Consider the following 22,288-nt stretch of genomic DNA (forward strand, 5'->3'; position numbering starts at 1 on the left):
AACTAGGGGTCACCAAATAAAATGAATAGGCAGCACATTTAAAATAAACAAAAGGAAGTATTTTTTCACACAACACCCAGTCAACCTTTGGAACTCCTTGCCAGAGGATGTTGTGAAGGCCAAGACTATAATAGCGTTCAAAAAGAACTAGATAAGTTCATGAAGGAAGGATGGCTTTTACCCAGGATGGATAGGGATGGTGTCCCTAGCCTCTGTTTGCCAGAAACTGGAAATGGGCAACAGGGGATGGATCACTTATTGATTACCTGTTCTGTTCATTCCCTCTGGGTCACCTGGCACTGGCCACTGTAGGAAGACAGGATGCTGGGCTAGATGGACCTTTGGTCTGACACACTAGGGCCGTTCTTATGTTCCAAGAGATGATACAAGCAGGCTGCAGATTCTTAAGGGGAAAGCAGCTCTTGTTTACAGCTTGGAATCCCCACGTGTTCCATTCACAGGCTAAAAATCCCTTTAGCCTGGCTCCAGGAGTTCCCCTAGTTCAGTCTTTGTTCCTTAGGTGTTTCCAGGAGTCCTCTTGGGTGGGAAGTCAGTGAACAACCAAGATGATGCCACTCCCCTTCCTTACATAGCTTTTGCATATGGCGGGAACCCTTTGTTTCAAAGTTTGGTTTCCACGCAAGTCAACGGAAAAATAGATATCCCAAGATGAAGTCCAGCACCAGGTGACCTGTCCCTGTAGTGTCACAGCAGCCATTACTCAGAGGCTGTCTGTAGCATCCTCAGGAACGCTCCCCAGGCAGGAGATAAGCTTTTCCTAAGGCTCGTTATTTCTTCCTACTGGCTCATTAACCTGAATGGGCCCTTCCCAGCCAGCCACCTAGACTAAAAGCATTTTGCCTAGTGGGCATTGCTCAGGTGTAACTACATTTTGAAATACAGATACATCGTCAATATTCATAACTTTGGATACAAAAATGATATGTGATTACAAATAGGATGATCATATTCAGCAAACCATAACCTATCCAATGATACCTCACATGACTTATCTTGCATAAGATACATCATAACTATGTCATAATCATATCATAATACTATCACTGTGAAGAATATGTAATTTAACTGCCTGAGCTATACACTTTGACTATTTGCTATTTGTGTTGTGGGATTGGTCACTTTTATATCACATTTTTCTGCTCCCTGGTTGGATTACCGAAATTTTGAATGGCTGAAATTGGGAAAATAATAAATAATGAATAGCAAAGAGAAAATTATCTTGCTCATGCATGAATAATCTTTCTGTATTTAAATACACGTATTCATATGAAGAGCAACCATTCCCCCCAAATATGCAAATTAAAGGGGCATGGCCAAGTAAGTAGCCATTTAGCATTCAAATAAATGTTAATGAACACTGGTTTTGCAACATTTAACCAGTTCTAGATTTTAGCCCTTCTTTGGGGCCATGAGTTCATTGAGTAGTGCATCCAGTGCCATACCCAAGTCTGACTGATTTGTGATTGCATGGGGTCCAAGAAGTTGTCAATGAACTGTTGTTGTTGGAGTTTGTTCACTGCATCTTTCTCCATGACTTTGCCCAGATCGGGAAATATGGCAATGGGATTATTTAGAGAGATCATTTGGTGTCTAATGAGGACCAAGGAGGCTGGTAAGTTTGCTTCTAATATTGTGTCCTCTGGGCTATGGAGGCTGACCTGGACTCAGGTAATTTTTTCAGTGAACTAAGCTAAGAGCTCTTTTTCACAGCAGAAGACACTAGGGTCTGGACTGATTAGATAGGTCACTTTACAGAATAGTTCTGCTGCTTTTCATTTAATAACTTCTATGACACAGTTTCAAAGTTACTTTAGTAATATATTTTAAATTATTATTTTAGGATATCATGCTAGAAACGATGCCCTCTGTAACTTTATTTGTATCCTTTTAGGGCAGAACGAGCGATAGGTTTTGGAGGCTTTACTTTCTGATTCTTCCTAACATGTATACACCTGCTGTGAACCTGATGGGTTTTACACTCTGACTTGAGTCTGATCAAAGTTGACATGTATACATCTGTGAGGACTGGGAAGTGTGTCCTCGATGTTTCACTCTAAGCTCTCAAAAATGATCTCCCTAAATAATTTTATATTCGTGAATCTGAACACAGCATTTCAGAAAGATATGCTGAGTCAGGTTATAGGAGAGGAAAGGTGTCTCTCTGTGCCTTCATTCCCAGTCTGTAAAATGGGGTATAGTACTACTTCCTTTCTTTGTCCTGTTTCTTTTGATTTTAAGCCTTTTGGGGCAGGAGCTGTTTCTAACTATGTGTATGTACTGTGCCCAGGGCCGGTGTAACCACTAGGCAAACTAGGTGGCCACCTAGGGCGCCAAGATTTGGGGGTGCCAAAAAGCGAGCCCGGAGGCAGTGGGGCTTGGCGAGAAAACGGGCGGCTGCCTCGGCTCAGCCTCCACACTCAGCCCCAGCGGGGGGCACGGAGAGCGTGTTCACCCCCCCCCCGAGAACAAAAGAGCCTCGCGTGGCAGCCTGGCAGAGGAAGAGGATGCTGGTGTGTTGGCCAAGGTAAGCGCTTCCCCACAGATCGGGCGCCTGCTGGTCCGTGCTCCCCTCGTGTGCGGGCTGCTGGAGAGGACAGCAGCCTGCAGAGCTGAGCTGCCTTGGTGCCCCTCTCCCTGGCCCCAGCCTCTGTCAGCGGGGGAACTCTGTCAGTGGTCGGAGCTGCCCTGGGCTGGGGCTTTCTGCAAACCGGGACCCAAGCAGGGAGAGAGGGACAAAGCCAGAGAGACACTGTGCCCCAAAGAGAGATCAGGGCTAAAGGGAAATGCAGAGCTGCACTAATGGCTTCAAATGCAAATAGCGATTGATTGGCTCCAACTATGTGGTATTGGAGAGGAATAAGAGTGTAGGGCAAGCAGGGACCTGCAGTACTTCCCAGCTGAGTCTCTCCATCCACCTCAGGATGGTGCTGCCAAGACTGACAGTGTGAATACAGACACATTGAATTTGGTTGTTAATGATGCTGCAAAGTGTTTCTTGGAGGCAACAGCCTTCTTTGATTTAGTTCAACGTGTTTATGTGTATTTCTCAGCTTCTACACGTCGCTGGGAAGTTCTAACACACCACATATTTAATCTCACAGTTAAACCATTGAGTGAAACTAGATGGGAAAGTCAAATTGATGCCTTGAAACCTCTTCACTATCAGCTTGGTGACATCTATGATGCTCTGATAGAGATCTATGATGATACTACTCTAACAGGATCATCTGGCAGTACATCACGAGTTGATGCAACAGATCTTGCAAAAGCCATTTCTAGTTTCAAGTGTCTTATTTCTCTTGTTGTGTGATATGACATATTGTTTGAGATCAACATGATTAGCAAACAACTTCAGGCGAAAGAATTTGACATACGTGACGCCGTTAATCAACTTGGAGAAACCAAGAAGTTTCTTGTGGGCCACAGAAGTGATGCAGACTTTGAGCAAACATTGGTAGATGCAGGTGAACTTGCAGAGGAGTTGGATGTACCATCACTTTTTGAACCAGATCCAATCCGTATTAGAAAAAAGAGGAAGCAGTTCACATGTGAAGCAGATGATGAGCCTGTTTATAATCCAAAAGAAAAATTCAAAGTGAACTTTTACTTTGCAGTCATCAACACAGCAATACATTCGGTTGAAGAAAGATTCATATTGATGCAACAAATTAGTTCAGTATTTGGCTTCCTATATGATGTTTACAGTTTGCAAAATACAACACCAAAGCAAATTATGGAACACTGCTTGAATCTGGAGCAAGCTTTGCAACATGGTGAATCCAAAGATATTGATGCCTTTGACTTGTGCAATGAATTGCAAGCTATTGCAAGACGAGTCCAAAAGAGTGCATCACCGCAAGATGGTTTGAACTTCATATGGAAAAATAAGCTGACAAATAGTGTCCCCAACACAGTTATTGCTCTTCGCATCCTCTTGACTCTCCCAGTTTCTGTGGCCAGTGGTGAGCGAAGCTTCTCGAAGCTCAAGTTGATAAAAACATACATGCGAACATCAGTGTTGCAACAAAGACTTGTTGGGCTATCTACCTTGTCAACAGAACATGACATTGCTTGCAGCATTGACTTAGAGGAACTTGTTTCTAAATTTGCTGAACTGAAAGCATGGAAAAATAAATTCTAAATTATAACGTGTTACTCCGTGACAGTGTATTGTGTATAATGTATGTGATTTATTTTAAGATCCATGGTATGTCGTGCAAAGTGAAAACAATAACAATGTCAACACTTTTCAGAGTAGCAGCCGTGTTAGTCTGTATTCGCAAAAAGAAAAGGAGTACTTGTGGCACCTTAGAGACTAACCAATTTATTTGAGCATAAGCTTTCGTGAGCTACAACTCATCCTACAGTTGCATCCAATGAAGTGAGCTGTAGCTCACGAAAGCTTATGCTCAAATAAATTGGTTAGTCTCTAAGGTGCCACAAGTACTCCTTTTCTTCATGGAGGAGAGTATCACACTGACAGCCAACCCCTTGTCCGGCATCAGAATTCGTCTCGTGGACCATCTCAGCAGGAATTTTTCCCTGAACCACAAGTGGTCTCTGAACACACGTGTCCTCTAAGTCATCGTTGCAGTGTGGAGCATTCCAGCAATTGACCTGTTTGCCACAAGGGACATCTGCTCTGCTCTGGTCTCAAGGGTGGTCTCAGTCCAGGCTCACTGTCTGACACTTTCCATTTCAGCTGACAGTTGGCTTTCCTTTACGTTTCCCCCGCTCATCCCATGGGCCATCTTCAAGCTGCAGGACAAGCTCATTGTCATTGCCCTGGCATGGCGAAGGCTGCACTGGTTCCCTGACCTTAAGCTGTCAATTCAGCAGATACTAGCTTCTATAGAGTACATGCTGCACCATCAGTTGTTGGGACTTGTGCTTAGCTCAGTGAGAGTGCATCTGGCAGTGATAGCAGTGTTTCATTCCCCACCCCACCCCCATTTAGAGAAGGTCAGGCTTCTTTAGTATCATGGTAGCAAGATTGTTAAAAGGTTTGCCTCCATCCTCCAGTCCATGAGCTGGTTCTTCTGTGGGGCTTTAAGATGGTCCTAGCAACTTTAATGGGACCTGTTTGAACTCTTGGCACCTTGTCCCTTTCCACTTTTGTGCCGAAACTGCCTTCCTGATAGCAGTAACATCTGCAGGAAGTGTGAGAGACTTGCAGGCAATGAGCTCACCTCCTTTTACACAGGTTTCAGAGTAGCAGCCATGTTAGCCTGTATCCGCAAAAAAGAAAAGGAGGACTTGTGGCACCTTAGAGACTAACCAATTTATTTGAGCATGAGCTTTCGTGAGCTACAGCTCACTTCATCGGAGGCAATGTCAACACTGTCGGGTTATTCATTTATTTTCATTAAATATGTAGACTAAATAATGAAATTAATAAATTTTCAAGCCGAATGTGTATTAATTCTAGTGAACAGTGCCACATTATGCAGTATTCATTTTTGAAAGTTTATAATAAGCGATGCTCCGTGGGGGAGGGGGTGGCGCAAGGTGGAAGTTTCGCCTAGAGCACAAAATTTCCTTGCACTGGCCCTGACTGTGTCTGGAATAATAGGACTCTGATTGCAGTTGGGATCTCTAGGAACTACTCTAATGCTAATGCTAATCGTGAATTGCAATAATTTTCAGAAGAACTGAGCAGTTGTTGCTCCCATTAACTCATTTAGCGCTTCGGGTGCTCATGAGCTCTGAAAATCAGGCATTGCTCTGAAAGCAAAGCTGGTACATAGGTGCATACCGGTAGTATTAGATATTATTTTTACAATATACTTATTTATATACAATATAGCTTATTTTTATAATATACTGCCAGGCAATAGTGAATTGGGCCCCACGCATTATTGTACCTTATGTAAGGTCACCAGCCCACATCCAGGAGCTGTAAAATGCTATTGCTAAGTCATATTATTTTCCATTCCAGTTGTTATAGTTCCCTGAAATCCTATAACAGCATTGTTACTAGAGGCTCAATGGCCAGCGCAAAGAAGAAGAAAATGAAACACAACCAAATCAAACAAAAGAAGAGATGGAATAGGATGCATCTTGCATTCTTAAATAAACTCAGAGCCTGATTTTGGAATCTTTTCAGGGTATTGCCAAAATAAAAAAACTACATTTCACTTTGTCAGAGGCTTTTTTGGGGTCAAGCAAGAGGAAGAATAGTTTTGTACTGAGGTCTGAGATTTGTCTGACAACATTAAGGCCTCATTTTAGTTTATTTGGAACCGTCTACTTTGTTACAGGGCTTGCTGGATCCAGGTGTCCTAGGTAACTTATTTCAGAAAGTCTGTTTTCAAAGTCTCCTAGTCAGAAAGCTATTGCCTATATCCAAAATGGAGGTAGGTCTGTAGGGGCATATGGATCAAGTTCTGGTTCTTTTTTAGGAAGGACTGTAATAGTGTGTCCCCCCAGTTGCTCAAAGTACTTTCTTTCGCAGTTTATGGGAGATCAGTTTAAATTGTGATGCACCAATCTGCGGCAGAACGAGTTTTCTAAAATTTAAATTCATAGCCTTCCAGGATTGAAGTTTCATTTATTTTAATTATTTGATTTTGCTCTTGTCATAAATATAAAGGGAAGGGTAAACGTCTTTAAAATCCCTCCTGGCCGGAGGAAAAATCCTCTCACCTGTAAAGGGTTAAGAAGCTAAAGGTAACCTCGCTGGCACCTGACCAAAATGACCAATGAGGAGACAAGATACTTTCAAAAGCTGGGAGAAGGGAGAGAAACAAAGGGTCTGTGTCTGTCTATATGCTGCTTTTGCCGGGGATAGACCAGGAATGGAATCTTAGAACTTTAGTAAGTAATCTAGCTAGGTATGTGTTAGATTATGATTTCTTTAAATGGTTGAGAAAAGAATTGTGCTGAATAGAATGACTATTTCTGTCTGTGTGTCTGTTTTGTAACTTAAGGTTTTGCCTAGAGGGATTCTCTATGTTTTTAATCTAATTACCCTGTAAGGTATCTACCATCCTGATTTTACAGAGATGATTCCTTTATTTCTATTTACTTCTATTTCTATTAAAAGTCTTCTTGTAAGAAAACTGAATGCTTTTTCATTGTTCTCAGATCCAAGGGTTTGGGTCTGTGGTCACCTATGCAAATTGGTGAGGATTTTTACCAAACCTTTCCCAGGAAGTGGGGTGCAAGGGTTGGGAGGATTTTGGGGGGAAAGACGTGTCCAAACTATGTTTCCCAGTAAACCCAGTTAGAGTTTGGTGGTGGCAGTGGATATTCCAAGGACAAAGGATAAAATTAATTTGTACCTTGGGGAAGCTTTAACCTAAGCTGGTAAAAGTAAGCTTAGGAGGTTTTCATGCAGGTCCCCACATCTGTACCCTAGAGTTCAGAGTGGGGGAGGAACCTTGACAGCTCTCAAATCCCTTAACTACCAAGGACCTGACCAAGCCCTCTGATTAGTATTTTATAAGCTTTGTGAGCATGGCCACCACCAAGAGTTATTGCATTTGGTAATATTATTGCAGGGGTTCTTGCTTGCTACACAGAGCTATGCAATATTGGCCAAAAACATCTATTATCTCTTTTGCTTTCTGAGTCAAATAGTTATTTTGTGGCTTTATAATTTTTGTTACTTTCCTAACAATCTGCTGATACCTTAACTCAAATGGCAAAAACCTACAGGTTTGCTTTCCATGTTTGTGTTAGTTTTACCTATACTACTTAGCTAACTGTTTGCTCAAAAGATTATGTCGTTCTTTCCTATAGTTCTTTACTTTTCTGAACGTCCTTGTTGATACACTGATTCTTGAGTTTGCATCTAAATCCTTATTTTTTTCTATTTAACATGTCATATTGTTCACGCCATAGAATTTTCCATACTGAAGCAAATAGAAGAATTCTGTCCCAAGACAACAACAATCGCCTAAGACTCTGCTCTAGATCTCAGTGGCTGTGCCACCAATAGAAACTGTCAATTCCTTTCAAGAATTCAATGTGTAGGCACTGGAGCCTAACACAAATACAGCTGTAATTCTTCTTTAATAGGTATATGGGTACGTGTAGAGGGGGAGGAAGAGAGAGCTGGAGACCAAAGGGGTTTACAGTATTAACTGGGGGGCAGAGGTAACTGGGAAAGAACTGGAGTGGGAGTCTGGAAGTCAGTCATCAGAAAAGAGGGATGGAAGTACAAGTGAAGGGGGAAAAGGCTGTGTGGGCCTGGACTGGGGACGTTCATAGGTTCAGGTAGTATCTGAACTGAACTTTTGAGCCTTTGGGGTTTGCCCACCCCTAGTCACAATCCAGTTTGTAACATCACTGACTGTTGCCATGGAAAGTAACATGATACCACAAATGCCGCATTCTGACTTCTCTGAGGGATCAAGTAGGAAGAGTTGGGAAGAGACAGAGTCTTGTTTAAACTCAAATATCTTCAATTAATTAGGAAACATAGCAAGATAAATGATGAAAACCACGAGAAAGGTAAATGACTTTTTGATTTATATCTAATATGTTTGAAAGTTTCTTTAACATGAAAGTCTCTTTTGAACTCACTTTTGACTCTACAGCAGTGCTTATTCATGGGGAACAAGGGCCTCAGACCACAGTGGAATTTAGTGGGCGGGGGGAGGGGGAGGTTGTTTTTTAAACCAAGCTCAACAAATTGCTTAAGAGTTTAGGGGGCTCAGGTGTATTTCACATCTCTCAGGTATTTAAAAATACTTCACTGCATGTATGTCATTTAGATTGTTTATTGATTAAAATGCCACACCAACGAATGTCCATCCAAGAGCTCTAGGTGCCCTTATCATAAACTTAAAAGCACAATTAAAAAAAAGAGATAAGTGAAACCATGCCGTTCCCAATGCCTCTTCGCTTTCCCATCCCTTCCCTCTTGGATTTGACATTAAAATAGTTGCATTGTAAACAAAGTGTTTCCAAACAAATATGTTGCGGTAGTCATGACAATGTCAGCGCCAGCTGGCGCTTCACCCTTAATGTTAATAAATATCATTGCTTTGGTAGGGTCAAATCAGCATCCTGATCCAGCATGGAATTCACAGCAGTCAAACCACAGAAGCTAATGGAGCTACTTCTGTAAACAAGGACTGCTAGGTCAGCCCCCAAATATTAGTGTAAAAATCAAGATATCCAGTGTTAAAAAGAAAACACAAAAATTATTTCTATATTGTGTACCACCTGCTTGTAATTTAATAAATCACCACAATTATTGTTTTCATATAAAAGTAGGAGTCCAGTTCTCAAATAGCACATTAACAGTTAAGTATTTGACTAACAGACTCTTTGTTATACAATTACTATATCAATAGCTTGTCATTTATAAAAATGTTAATCCTTTTATCCCTTAGTAATTATTGTTTAATCCAGATCTTGCAATATTCCTATGGGTCAGCTTCATTAAGTCAATAAAGCAAGGGTGAATTTCTTCTTTCTAAATACTCACTATCTAGTATGTTAATCAACCATAACTGACTTCCAAATGCTGGGTCAAATCATGTTTGTCTTACTCACCTGAATAGCTCCGTTGACATCGGTGTCACTCCTCTTATGAATAGAGACAGCAAAATTAGCCTGTTGCGTGTCATACTTTTGTTGTTTTGAATCTATTGGTTTCTTTTCTTGTCATTTTGTTTAAAATTTGGTATCATGGGAATGTCAATTGTCCATTTAAAGAAAAGTCTATCATAGAGGCTGTGTAGTATAGTGAGTAGGGTACTGGACTGGGAGTTAGGAGAACTGGGCGCTATTCCCTGATCTACTACTGCTGTGTGTCCTTGGGCATGTCACTTACACACTGTTTCCTCTCCTACCCTTTGTCTGTCTTGCCTATTTAGATTGTAAGCTATTCTGTACAGGGACTGCCTCTTACCCATGTGTTAGGCATAGTGATTAACATCTCTGTTGCGGCCTCTAGATGCTGCTGTAATACACATAATCAATCAGAAAAGGAGTACTTGTGGCACCTTAGAGACTAACCAATTTATTTGAGCATGAGCTTTCGTGAGCTACAGCTCACTTCATCGGATGCATCAAAGCTCATGCTCAAATAAATTGGTTAGTCTCTAAGGTGCCACAAGTCCTCCTTTTCTTTTTGCGGATACAGACTAGCATGGCTGCTACTCTGAAACCTGACATAATCAATCATAACGCATGTCAAATTTCCTCCACCAAGGGGATTGCCATTTTTGTGAAAAACATGCTCCAAGCTATACAAAACTACTTTACCTCGGGTTAAACATAACCAAAGCTTTAGGCTTGTGTTATGGATTATACAGAATATTTTAATTCTGTGAACGAACTTGAATGTTAAAAGGGAAATGGCTCTGTAGTAGTAAAGAGATTTACCGCAACTCCAGAAATGTTCACCCTCAAAGGGTCACTGAGGCTGTTGTTCACACCTCCTTCACAGGATGGACTTACCATATGGACCTGACCTTGCAGTCCTTACGCAGGCCAAACTCCCACTGAAGAACTGAGTGGTCAGACCACACCTCTCATTCCAAGGACTAAGTCACTTAAATATTTAATATATTTAAATTAACAAGGAAATAGGAAGTTGCAGTCTTGACAGTCTGTTGCCCAGTTCTGCATTCTCTGCACACCCAAAAGTACTTTAAGTTCAATGGGAGCTTGGGGCAGAGAAGGAGGCAAGCCCCTGATTGTTTAGGCCAGGACGTGGTTCTATTTTCCTACCTCTGTCACAATTCACTGCCATTGCCATAACTGCGAGTTTAAATACATGTGATATCAGTGGGAGTAACTCTTATTTTGAAGGGGGGAAAATCAGACCCAGGGAATGTAACCCACTATTTCAGCGTCTGACCAAATAAGAGACTTCAAAGCTGAAAGCTACTCTGCGTCTCTCTCACTAACAATTTGAAGTGTTGTTGTTTAATTTAAAAAGAATGCGTGTCAAAAAAAGGACTCCTTTTGAAGCGCTTTTGACAATCTCCGGCTTTGCCACACATTCAGCTCGTGAGCTGCAGCCCCCATGTCCTACTGCACCTCATCTGACCTGGCCTCCTGCTGGGAAGTTCCACTAAAACAAGTGCTCTCCCCTGAGCCCATCTGTAGTTATGGAGATATTGAAACAATGGCAGACATTTCTTACAACCCTTTAGAAAATGCAGTGGTAATTACACAGGCTTATTTAGTAAGGGCTACATGACCCCTCCTACAAAGGAGAATCACATTGAGGAGGGGGACTTGCCAGGGCTTTAAAAAGTGCTGTTGGCACCACCTGGAGCGTTCTCCTGCCAGTATATTGTGATTCACTGTGGTGAAGGGTGGGGTCATGACCTGCCTTCCTTTTATCTGGACACACCCCTCTGGTGCTGTGAGAACTGTAGGCATCCCCTCCATCCCTGCCCCTCTACACTCCATCACCTGCAGGTAAATTACAGCTGCTTGCGGGGGTGGAGGGGGAGGGAAAGAGAGTTATTGGAAGGGAGGGACTCCCCTTTAGGGCTTTCTCACAGACAGCTGTAATCTGGCCCTCAAAATCTAGCTAAGATTTTGTAACTAACCCGCAGTGATGCCAGCTCTCATGATTTTGTCATGAGTCTCATGGTAATTGTTGTTGTCCTTAAAGTCCCAGCTCCTGGAGTCAAGTGGAGATGTGATGATTTCTGTGGAGGAAGCTGTGGAGGAAGCTTCGAAATATGACCCCAGTGCATCCTAAAGGCTTAAAAAGCAGAAGGCAAATAGAAATCCATTATTTTTACATAATCTAATGATTTTAAAGCCAATCTCATGATTTTTGGCGCATCTGACACACGATTTTTGAACATCTGGGGTTGGCAATACCGGCTCGTTTTGCTTTAAGGTGGTTTTTTTTTTAAGATATTTTAATGCAACGTGTAGCCATTCAATTTTCAGTGTTCTTAAGCTTGCTTCCACTTTTAAGCCTCAAGTAGACACACTTTTGCGGTTTTACAAACGATAAAAAATTCACATCAGAATTAAGCATATTTATTAAACACACCGGGGGGGCCTCTGAAAAAATGTTATTCAATTTAATTGTTTTTAATTTACATTGTATATGTACAAGAGCATTTCTTTCAACCCACAGCTTAACAAAAAAACCAAAAACCCCACACTGCTGTTAGAAGAGCAGAGAAACTTTTGAAATACTCCGTTGTCTGAAATAAAAGCAAGGCACTCTCCTTTAACAGCTGATATATTCCTGAATTCAGCCTGCAAAAAGGCATGTTCACACTGAGAGAACTTGAATAAAAGTAGCAGGCTAATCTTTAATTCTTTCTTTTGCTCTCGTGTTCCGTCACAGATCATACTGCACACATCCATTCGGTGAATTTAAATAAATGTGAAGGATATTCCACAGATTACATGATGTTGGAGAGTATCACAGTAAAGAACGGCTATGGAAAACTGAAGCACATTGGCGACTTGACACAGGGCCCTGGACCTGCTACCATCAAAACCATGCTTCCTAATAAACGTATCTTGTTCCAAGAAAAATTATGCTGATTTGTGTGAAAGTACTTTTCAAGGGACCAGTCCCATGAAGCACTGAAAGTCCTCAGCATGGAACTGAGGGTGCTCAGCAGCTTTCAGGATTTGTCCTGAAATAAAGATGATTTCTCAAGGGACCTTGGCCCAGATCCTCAGAGGTGTTTAGGCCTTTTGTTTTACACAAAGGGACAGAAGTAAACACACTTTTGGATGTCTAGTGTGTGTGTGCACGTTTGTATATACAAATTATACACAAAATTTCAAATTCAGGTCAAAATACATTTGTCTTGCAGATCAGGCATCTGACACCAACCTACAAGAAATGTTAGCTTCTCTGATATTTAATTATACTATTATGTTTGCACATAAGCTTACAAGTCAATACTAAAAGCAAAACGTTTCCAAATATTCAGGTAAACTGGAAATCTTGACTATAATGATTAGAAGTCTGTTTTCCTATTGATACTACTAGAAATCTTGATATAAGAATAATTTTCATAAAAGCACATCCAAACATAATAAGTGATAAAATACCAGATGACTACTTGAAAAGAATACAATGACTTGATATCTGGGTTATCTGTTGCAGCAATTAGGCAATTCATTTGGCATCTCTTTGATAGTATAATTTAATTTCCATATAAACAGCATAGTTTAAAAAAGGACAAAAAGCTAGAACGTTTAAAGCGAACAAAAGATACAGTGACATCAGGTTGACATTCAAAAAAATTTTCTTAGCAAAATGACCAACAAAATTTTGACTTAATACAGTGCATATAAAGTTTTTTAGAACTAAAATCTTTAAATATTATTTGAATTTAGCAAAACATGAGAAAGATTTTAATATCAAAGTGCTAAACAGTACTGCCTTAAAAGTCACTGCAAATAAACTGTAAAATAATTTTGCTTGTGAAGTGACAGATATTTTATATACAAATGGTTAATAAAAAGACACACACACATATATACACACACACACGCACACACACATATATATGTATGTATATGTATATGCATATATATATATGTATGTATGTATATATATATAGTTCTCTAACTGGTGTATCTGAGTCAGTGTGAACACCCCATTTAGTTACTTTGTGTAACACGGCTCCCATGAGCTGGCAGTCATTGCAATAAATACAGGCAAAGCCATTACAATATACCATGCATACAAACGTTTATACAAATAAAGACACTATGCAACAAATTATTTCATATTAATATGGCATCAACAATATAAACATACAAAAAAGGAGTACGAACACGGAATGTTTAAATGCAGCCCACTATAGCCTTCCTAGCTCTTACATTCAGACTATTTTACAAGACTTGCTTGTTCTTCAGAACCGTCTTGTGTCTGTTTACTAACTTGTTACCTAGATTAAATCTAAAACTTAACTATCCCTGATGCTGACCCTGTGCGTTCCAATCACTACTTACTTTTACTTCCTTATCTAAGGAACAAGTGCTCAGCTGAACCACAAATTGTCCCTGTGTCTTCCACATACATTTGTCAGTAAGTCACACTACATGGATTCAAGTTTGGGAAACTTTGTCATGTAAGTTAGTGCATGTAATCTTCTCACTTGATTTCTTCGATTTTATTTTCATAGTAAAATAAATTAGTTAATAAACAAGACTTAGTAAGACAGCACTTTAAAAAATTGCACTTGAACATGGGAGCTAACAGCCATTGTCATTTTGCTATATCTGATTTATACGAAATATTCAGTTGAATGTACTTTGTTAAAAAAAGTGAACTTTTGTTTACTTTGTGCCAAGATGTGTGCCCTTGATACAGGAAGTATGCTAAAGGTATCATCACAAAACACATACTACCCTGGCAAACAACTATTTGTTGTTCTTGTTTTCAAACACAGCTTCTACATTTGTATTCTCCATATATGACGAGGTGTTACACAATAGATTTAAAACAGTCTTGTTAACCTTTTACTGCTGAGATAGCATTGTCCAAAAGTGCCTTATTAGCAATTTGTAAAAAAACCCAAATCACACAAAAAATAAACAAAAACAAGATCACAACCCCCAAATAGTAAGTCGTTAAATTTTAGGCCTTAGTTTGTAAGGAAAAAGCGCCTGAAAAGTCCTCATTTTAGGGCTGGAGTTGCTTTTCTGTTATGTAAGCGCAGAAATGTTAGCAGTAAGTCACAATCCATTTGCCTGCTCTGGTGGGCATTAGACTTTCATGAGGGTAATTTGAGACTCAGAAAGGTAGGGTATCCAGAAACAACTTGTCAATAATGGAAGGGGGTGGCACCAAATCTTCCAGTTTCAGGTAAAAGATGCGCTGCAGTCCCAGTGTGCAGAGAGAACGCAAGTCAGCAAGAACACCCAGTACCTTAGGCTCTGCAGACTCAAGTGGCTGTCCTTTGTTTTGGCAGCTGAAAGCTAAGTGATCTTTTAAGCTGCTAGTGATCTTGTTGCATAGCTCTTCCACTTTCTTTGGTTCTTTTAATCCATGTCGTTCTGCAAAAGGATGGCAAGAGAACAGCCAAATCAATGTCATTATGAGAATAAATCTGCTCCTTACTCCAGGGTAATCAACCTATAACTAGGTAATACTGTAACAGACAAAACAAAGACCTTTGAAAGTATATAATAATATATTAGAATAGTGATGCCATATAATATTGACTGACCTTGTTTCATGTAATAAGAAGATATAATAATTGCCCTTTCTTGTTAGCAACCAAAATATTTAATGGTGGCTTTCAACTATAATTTAAATTATAATTAATATAAGAAACCTGAGCTATCTACATAGTTACCTACGTTTTTAATTATATAAAGCATCAGTTAATTGGACAATTTTATGGCAAAATGATCACAGGAGGTGTTTTGGAGATTTCCTTGCCTCCCTACCAGTTGTGAATGCTCAATAACTATGGCAACCATTATTTATTCAGTGAATTCAAGTGGAGATCAATATCCACTGCCAGCTCCATCAGCACTAGGCCTGGAATTCCACTAGGAATTTACAGACACTCTTGCAAGAAACCAAAGGCACCTCAACCATTCTTTTTTATTTTGATAATCTACAGCTTTTATTTATCACTAAAAAGTCTGAGATAAAGGAACTCTGGAAGTCAACTATTTCCACCTTCGAGCAAGCAATGCATAAAGTAAAAGAGCTACTGTGTTACCCAGCTACTGTGTTACCCATCATGAAAAACTTCTGAAATTCCTAAAACCAAACCAATGGCTTCTAGCTAAGGTGTTTTTCCCGCACCCTCCCCTATTTATGTTCTGTTAAAATGCTGCAGTGAAGTTACACATCCTCAGTTCATTAAGCTTGAGGAGGAAGCTTCATATTTGTGATTCATTAAAAACAGTCTCTTAGCAGACATATACGAAAAGAAAGCTTTGCATCATTGTTTACCGTCAATACTTACTGGATGAATGAATGAATGTAACATGTTTCTGAACAATAATCTCAAATAACTGTTGCATTTTAATTTGTCTTTGAATTTCAAATGTGCAGAAACGTAAGAATTTGCTTCACAAGCAACGTTATCATCTTTCTTGTTTTAAATACAATTATAATTGCCAGGGAGGAGCAAGAAAAAACAGATTAAATTAACTAGCAAACATAGTATACTGTAGATAGTTAGGCCTGCAACCAATCAAGGAAATATGGTGGGAGAACGGTGGGAGGCGAGGAAGTGGGGAGTTGTGAAAGATTTATGCTCAATGCACTCCCAATTATCTGTAGGGCCCCCTCCCCCTCCCCATCCTTATGCCAAGATTATGCTCCATTCTCCCAGTCTTTCTTCCCCTCTTTTCCATTGTCCATGGGAAGGAAGGATCTGGCAGGAGGCACTTTCTTCTGGTCATCTCCCTAAAAAGTGGAACGAATGCAGGGAGCACATTCTTCTTTGCCCCCAAAACTAGGAATAATGAAAGTGTAGGGGTTCTGGTGGGCTCCTCACTCTTCTCAGGCATGCACGTATATGTATATGTGTAGTGGGGGACCGTGCTCCTGAATTCCTCTCTGTAGTGACTGCTCGGGATATATGTTTTTGATAAACTAATTAAAATGGAGGCAACTGCAATAGAAGTAGACAGAAGTGTATGGGTCTGATCATCCTCTCATTTTTCCCAGTTTGACACTTGTGTAACTCCATTGACTTCAATGGAGCTAACTCCTGAGTTATACTGGTGTGAGATCAGAATCAGGCCCCACATGTGTAAACCTTTGGCCCGAAGCTAATATACTCTACCATTTGCCAGCAATCTGACATCAATATGTAACAAATACATGAAAAATACTCATCTAGCTAGTAACAGCTGCTCAAACATCTTCACCTTCAAGGAATTTCAAAACCTAGATATTTGAAGTGACTTGTTTACATTCAAACACAAGAGTCACTGAATATTTAATACATTTCCAGTAAATTGTGTATAATGTAATTATGTAAGCCTGACTGTACAGGTCACCTAGAGAAAATACTTAGACGGATACTGCCATTTAAAGAACACAGTGACTAAATATTTTATGAAAGTTGAAAAATCTGTGCGGATTTTTTGGCCCAAGTCTTCTGGGGAATTCTGTGAAACGTTAAATTAATCTTTAAATCTTTGAAGTGTTCCCACCTTTTAATCTGCGTTAAGGTTGTATTTTAGCAATGTTAGTGAAGACATATTTATAGGTCCAGAGTGCTGGTATACTTAAACAGATCCACAGGCTGACTTTAAAAATAAATAACTGTGTAGTATAGTGGAGATGCTGTAAACCTATCCCATTACTTTGTGCATTGCTGCAGAGTTTGGAAAATCAACTACTGGACTTAAGCACATAGGGCTAGATCCTTAAAGGTATTTAGGCCCCAACATCTCTTTGAAGATCTAGGCCACAGGCAATTTATTTCCCAAATCTCTAATTTTTTTAATCTAAATTAGGACATTGGAATATGAACAAGAGGCTGCTAGGCAGCTCTTCAACACCACTTTCTACAAGCCATTAACCTCTGATCCCATTGAGGGTTACCAAAAGAAACAACACCATTTGCTCAAGAAACTCCCTGAAAAAGCACAAGAACAAATCCGCACAGACACACCCTTGGAACCCCGACCTGGGGTATTCTATCTGCTACCCAAGATCCATAAACCTGGAAATCCTGGACACCCCGTCATCTCAGGCATTGGCACCCTGACAGCAGGATTGTCTGGCTATGTAGACTCCCTCCACAGGCCCTATGCTACCAGCACTCCCAGCTACCTTCGAGACACCACTGACTTCCTGAGGAAACTACAATCCATCGGTGATCTTCCTGAAAACACCATCCTGGCCACTCTGGATGTAGAAGCCCTCTACACCAACATTCCACACAAAGATGGACTACAAGCCGTCAAGAACAGTATCCCCGATAATGTCACGGCAAACCTGGTGGCTGAACTTTGTGACTTTGTCCTCACCCATAACTATTTCACATTTGGGGACAATGTATACCTTCAAGTCAGCGGCACTGCTATGGGTACCTGCATGACCTCACAGTATGCCAATGTTTTTATGGCTGACTTAGAACAACGCTTCTTCAGCTCTCGTCCCCTAATGCCCCTACTCTACTTGCACTACATTGATGACATCTTCATCATCTGGACCCATGGAAAAGAGGCCCTTGAGGAATTCCACCATGATTTCAACAATTTCCATCCCACCATCAACCTCAGCCTGGACCAGTCCACACAAGAGATCCGCTTCCTGGACACTATGGTGCTAATAAGCGATGGTCACATAAACACCATCCTATACCAGAAACCTACTGACCACTTTTCCTACCTACATGCCTGCAGCTTTCATCCAGACCACACCACATGATCCATTGTCTACAGCCAAGCTCTACGATACAACCGCATTTGCTCCAACCCCTCAGACAGAGACAAACACCTACAAGATCTCTATCAAGCATTCTTACAACTACAATACCCACCTGCAGAAGTGAAGAAACAGATTGACAGAGCCAGAAGAGTACCCAGAAGTCACCTACTACAGGACAGGCCCAACAAAGAAAATAACAGAACGCCACTAGCCATCACCTTCAGCCCCCAACTAAAACCTCTCCAACACATCATCAAGGATCTGCAACCTATCCTGAAGGACGACCCATCACTCTCACAGATCTTGGGAGACAGGCCAGTCCTTGCTTACAGACAGCCCCCCAACCTGAAGCAGATACTCACCAGCAAGCACACACCACACAACAAAACCACTAACTCAGGAACCTATCCTTGCAACAAAGCCCGTTGCCAACTGTGTCCACATATCTATTCAGGGGACACCATCACAGGGCCTAATCACATCAGCCACACTATCAGAGGCTCGTTCACCTGCACATCTACCAATGTGATATATGCCATCATGTGCCAGCAATGCCCCTCTGCCATGTACATTGGTCAAACTGGACAGTCTCTACGTAAAAGAATAAATGGACACAAATCAGACGTCAAGAATTATAACATTCAAAAACCAGTTGGGGAACACTTCAATCTCTTTGGTCACTCGATTATAGACCTAAAAGTTGCAATTCTTCAACAAAAAAACTTCAAAAACAGACTCCAAGGAGAGACTGCTGAATTGGAATTAATTTGCAAACTGGATACAATTAACTTAGGCTTGAATAGAGACTGGGAGTGGATGGGTCATTACACAAAGTAAAACTATTTCCCCATGTTTATTCCCCACCCCCCACCCCCGCCCTCCTGCTGGTAATAGCTTACCTTAAGTGATCACTCTCGTTACTGTATGTATGGTAACACCCATTGTTTCATGTTCTCTATGTATATAAATCTCCCCACTGTATTTTCCACTGAATGCATCCAATGAAGTGAGCTGTAGCTCATGAAAGCTTATGCTCAAATAAATTTGTTAGTCTCTAAGGTGCCACAAGTACTCCTTTTCTTTTTGATCTATTAGTTTATCACATCTCTGAAGTCACTGGAAAGTGCTTTTCTGGTAGCATCCAAGTGACTCTAAGCAGACGGAGACAAATCTTGCTTGTTTTATCCATATGCATCCTCCCACTGGGTCAGATTAAGACCTGGAGCCCACCATTCTGTCACTGACTCCAATGGGAGCAGGAGCAGGCCTTTGGTATAAGCAAGTGCAATTACACTGAAGTCAATGGAGTTGTAACCGTTGCCTCTGGATCTCAATTAGGCCTTTTCTCTTCAGCGGCAGTGCACATGTGAATAACGAGGGCAGGATTTGCCCTAAGAAGGACAGCTAGTCAAAAAAGAGGTTTTCACTAAATAACGGAGGAGGTGCACAAATACTATTGTACACAGACCTCCTTACAGTAGCAGTGAAGCAGGTGCAGGGCAGGTGAAAAGTAGGATTTTTCTGCCTTGTTAATCTCTCCCTGGTTAATTGGCCTGTCACCCACTTTTACAACAAAAATGGTATCTCATGGTGGGTGTTCCCTCCATAAACCTGAATAAAATGACTCTTCGTCAGGAGTCTTTCAGAAATTTGGCATCTAGACCTCTGCAAAGTCAGGAGTTAATCCTGAGAAATTTGAACACAGACAGTTTTTCACACCCTTCTGCTTTCCCTACATTTCACCCCAGGAGATCTCTATGTGATTCCTGGCGATAAATCTGCTGAAGGTCACACTTCTGCAGGAAGAAAATGAAAGACCAGAGCAAAGTTCCAGGCTTAGCTTGCCTGCCCTCCCTCACTCCGGACAGTGGTGGAGTATAGCAGGATAGGACCAATTCAGTGATGCAGGCCTACCTCTCTAGAAAACACCACCCTCTGCAAATATACAAGGGTTTTTAGGCTCTGTATTTAAGTCAATCTGGGTCTTGTTTAATTAATTCCTATCCACCAGAGATGTATTAATATCCTGGATGCAACAACAACAGTGAATGTCCCAGATTCAAAAAGGGCCTCCTAGCCAATTATATTGAAAATTAGGGTCTCTCCCAGTTTCAGTATAATTATTTGATTTCCTCTTCCCTTTTTACAAGCTCTTCCTCTTCCAAAATTGAAAATAATTCCGGGCTTCACTGCCTCTGTGCTTTCCATGTTGGCACTGTTCTACTTAAGCATCTTCTGGTTCTTCAGACCTTTGGATCCCACATTTCAAAATCTCTAGCGAAAGTGATCCAAAAAACCAGAACAGCATAGAACTCATTTCTTGCTCTCATGGGGATGTGGGGAGAGCGTCTTGCACTGTTTTCTAATTACTCTCTTCTGGCTGATGCTCAAAGCAGTGTTGACGTGCTCTGGAGGAAGATGTGTCTAGCCCTGCCTAACTAACTGAAGGAAGTAAAAAGGAGAACAGAGACAGAGAGAGGAAGATCCTAGAGGAGCACCTTAAATAAAAAAGGCCTACTATGGTATTGTGGAGTTTTGAGTTAACTGTTTGCGACCCACCTTCATCAGACCAGATGTCAGTTCTTCTAATCTGGGTGAAGGCTAATACTATAAACTTATGACCTGTCATAAGGGACCTATTGAGTCTGCAGCGCACTGTCTTATATTCTGCGTCAAAGCCCGGAACATCAAATAAACAGAAAAAAACACATGTATGGACTTTTACATTAATAACATAATGTGCCTATTTAATTAATTAAAAACGTCTGTCTTTTTAGTCTTTTTCTGTATATTTCATGCTGCTGTATACCTTTCAATTTATCTCTGTACTTAGTATTGACAATATATTTACAACACCCTTCAAATTGTGTGTAGTCCCAGTGTGACATTACACAAATTATTTAATGAGTCAATTTACATATTTGTAAATAATTTGCCTATAACCATAAGTTCCATCTTGTCAGTATGCTTTCACCCACACTGGGGCAGGGGGAGGAGATTGGGGGAAGGAAGTAGGACATGGAGAGGCACAAAAGTTGTCAGCTGAGAGTGGGTTGGCTGGGATAGGTAGAAGAATGGCGGAGGATGCTCACACAGTTACTGGAGAGCGTCGAGAGATACTGGGTAGATGGATGCATGTCTGGAAGGTGTTGGGGTGGTTGGGTACTGTAGGGCGTCTGGAAGTGCTGGATGTCTGGAGGGTAACTGGGGGGTAGTTTGAAGCTAAGTGAGGGTAGCTGGATCCTATGTTGAGATTTCTGAGGACAGCACTGGTCCACTCCCCTCCCTGGCTGCTCTTCCCCAAAATCCAGCAGGGGAGGAGCAGACAGGCTGCCTGCAGAGCAAGAGCTTGAGCATTCCCCAGTGGCTGGGACGAGCAGCTGCAGCCCATTCGTTCAGTTCCACTGAATGCATGCTCTCTCAGCTGGGCTACAGGAATGTGTGATGCTGCTTCTGTGCAGTGAGGCCAGGGGGAGCAGCTACAGGATTTGACAGCCTGGTGTGAAGGGGTTGCTGGTATATCACTGTGGGATGTGAGGATGAGAGGGTTGTCTGGCTTTGGGAGAGTGAGATGGTCCAGGTTAATTTTACTGTGGGGAAGGCAGGGTTTAGCAGCACAGAAGAGTAAAAGCAGAGGGGCTGGGCAGTTGAGAAAGGAGAATGGCATTCAGTGGGATTTGGGGAGTGGGGGAGGACTTGACCACTGGGAGCACAGGGATTGGGGATGGGGAGGGAGAACGAAAACCTCTTTTAGCCCCAGTACTGGCTTTTACTGTCTTCTTTCCTTGCCCTTCCACAGGAGAGTGAGTTCTCTCAAACACCCTCCAACTACTTCCCTTCCTCTCTCCTGCTCCCAGCATCCCACTGACTACCATACCACTTCCCCCCACCCCCTCCTGAGAGCACTGGCCTCTTTGATTCATGAAGAGCACTCCTGAGGTCAGGCAGAACAAG

The 22,288-nt window shown here is 41.3% G+C and overlaps 2 protein-coding genes across 5 annotated transcripts in view; one reads left to right on the forward strand and one right to left on the reverse strand.

Moving 5' to 3' along the window:
- Positions 1-1,275: 1,275 nt before the first annotated feature.
- Positions 1,276-4,321, forward strand: LOC125631937 (zinc finger MYM-type protein 1). Its single transcript, XM_048839432.2, has 3 exons — positions 1,276-1,338; positions 2,309-2,545; positions 3,123-4,321. Exon 3 carries the CDS (start codon positions 3,356-3,358, stop codon positions 4,160-4,162), a length of 807 nt encoding a protein of 268 aa, XP_048695389.2. The 5' UTR covers positions 1,276-1,338; positions 2,309-2,545; positions 3,123-3,355; the 3' UTR covers positions 4,163-4,321.
- Positions 4,322-11,972: 7,651 nt separating this feature from the next.
- NR4A3 (nuclear receptor subfamily 4 group A member 3) overlaps positions 11,973-22,288 on the reverse strand; it is a 33,608-nt gene continuing 23,292 nt past the window's right edge. For all 4 annotated transcript variants that reach the window (XM_048839408.2, XM_075125510.1, XM_048839412.2 and 1 more), the window contains exon 8: positions 11,973-14,982. In XM_048839408.2, coding sequence (XP_048695365.1) covers positions 14,720-14,982 — 263 coding nt within the window. In that variant the 3' untranslated portion in view covers positions 11,973-14,719. The remainder of the gene's footprint in view (positions 14,983-22,288) is intronic.

The sequence above is a fragment of the Caretta caretta genome, chromosome 2 (assembly GCF_965140235.1).
Source record: "Caretta caretta isolate rCarCar2 chromosome 2, rCarCar1.hap1, whole genome shotgun sequence".
In the NCBI taxonomy this organism is placed as follows: Eukaryota; Metazoa; Chordata; order Testudines; family Cheloniidae; genus Caretta; species Caretta caretta.

What these genes read in the sequence shown, in the direction of transcription:
- LOC125631937 (XM_048839432.2), top strand. Translation starts at nt 3,356, where the DNA reads ATGATTAGCAAACAACTTCAGGCGAAAGAATTTGACATACGTGACGCC.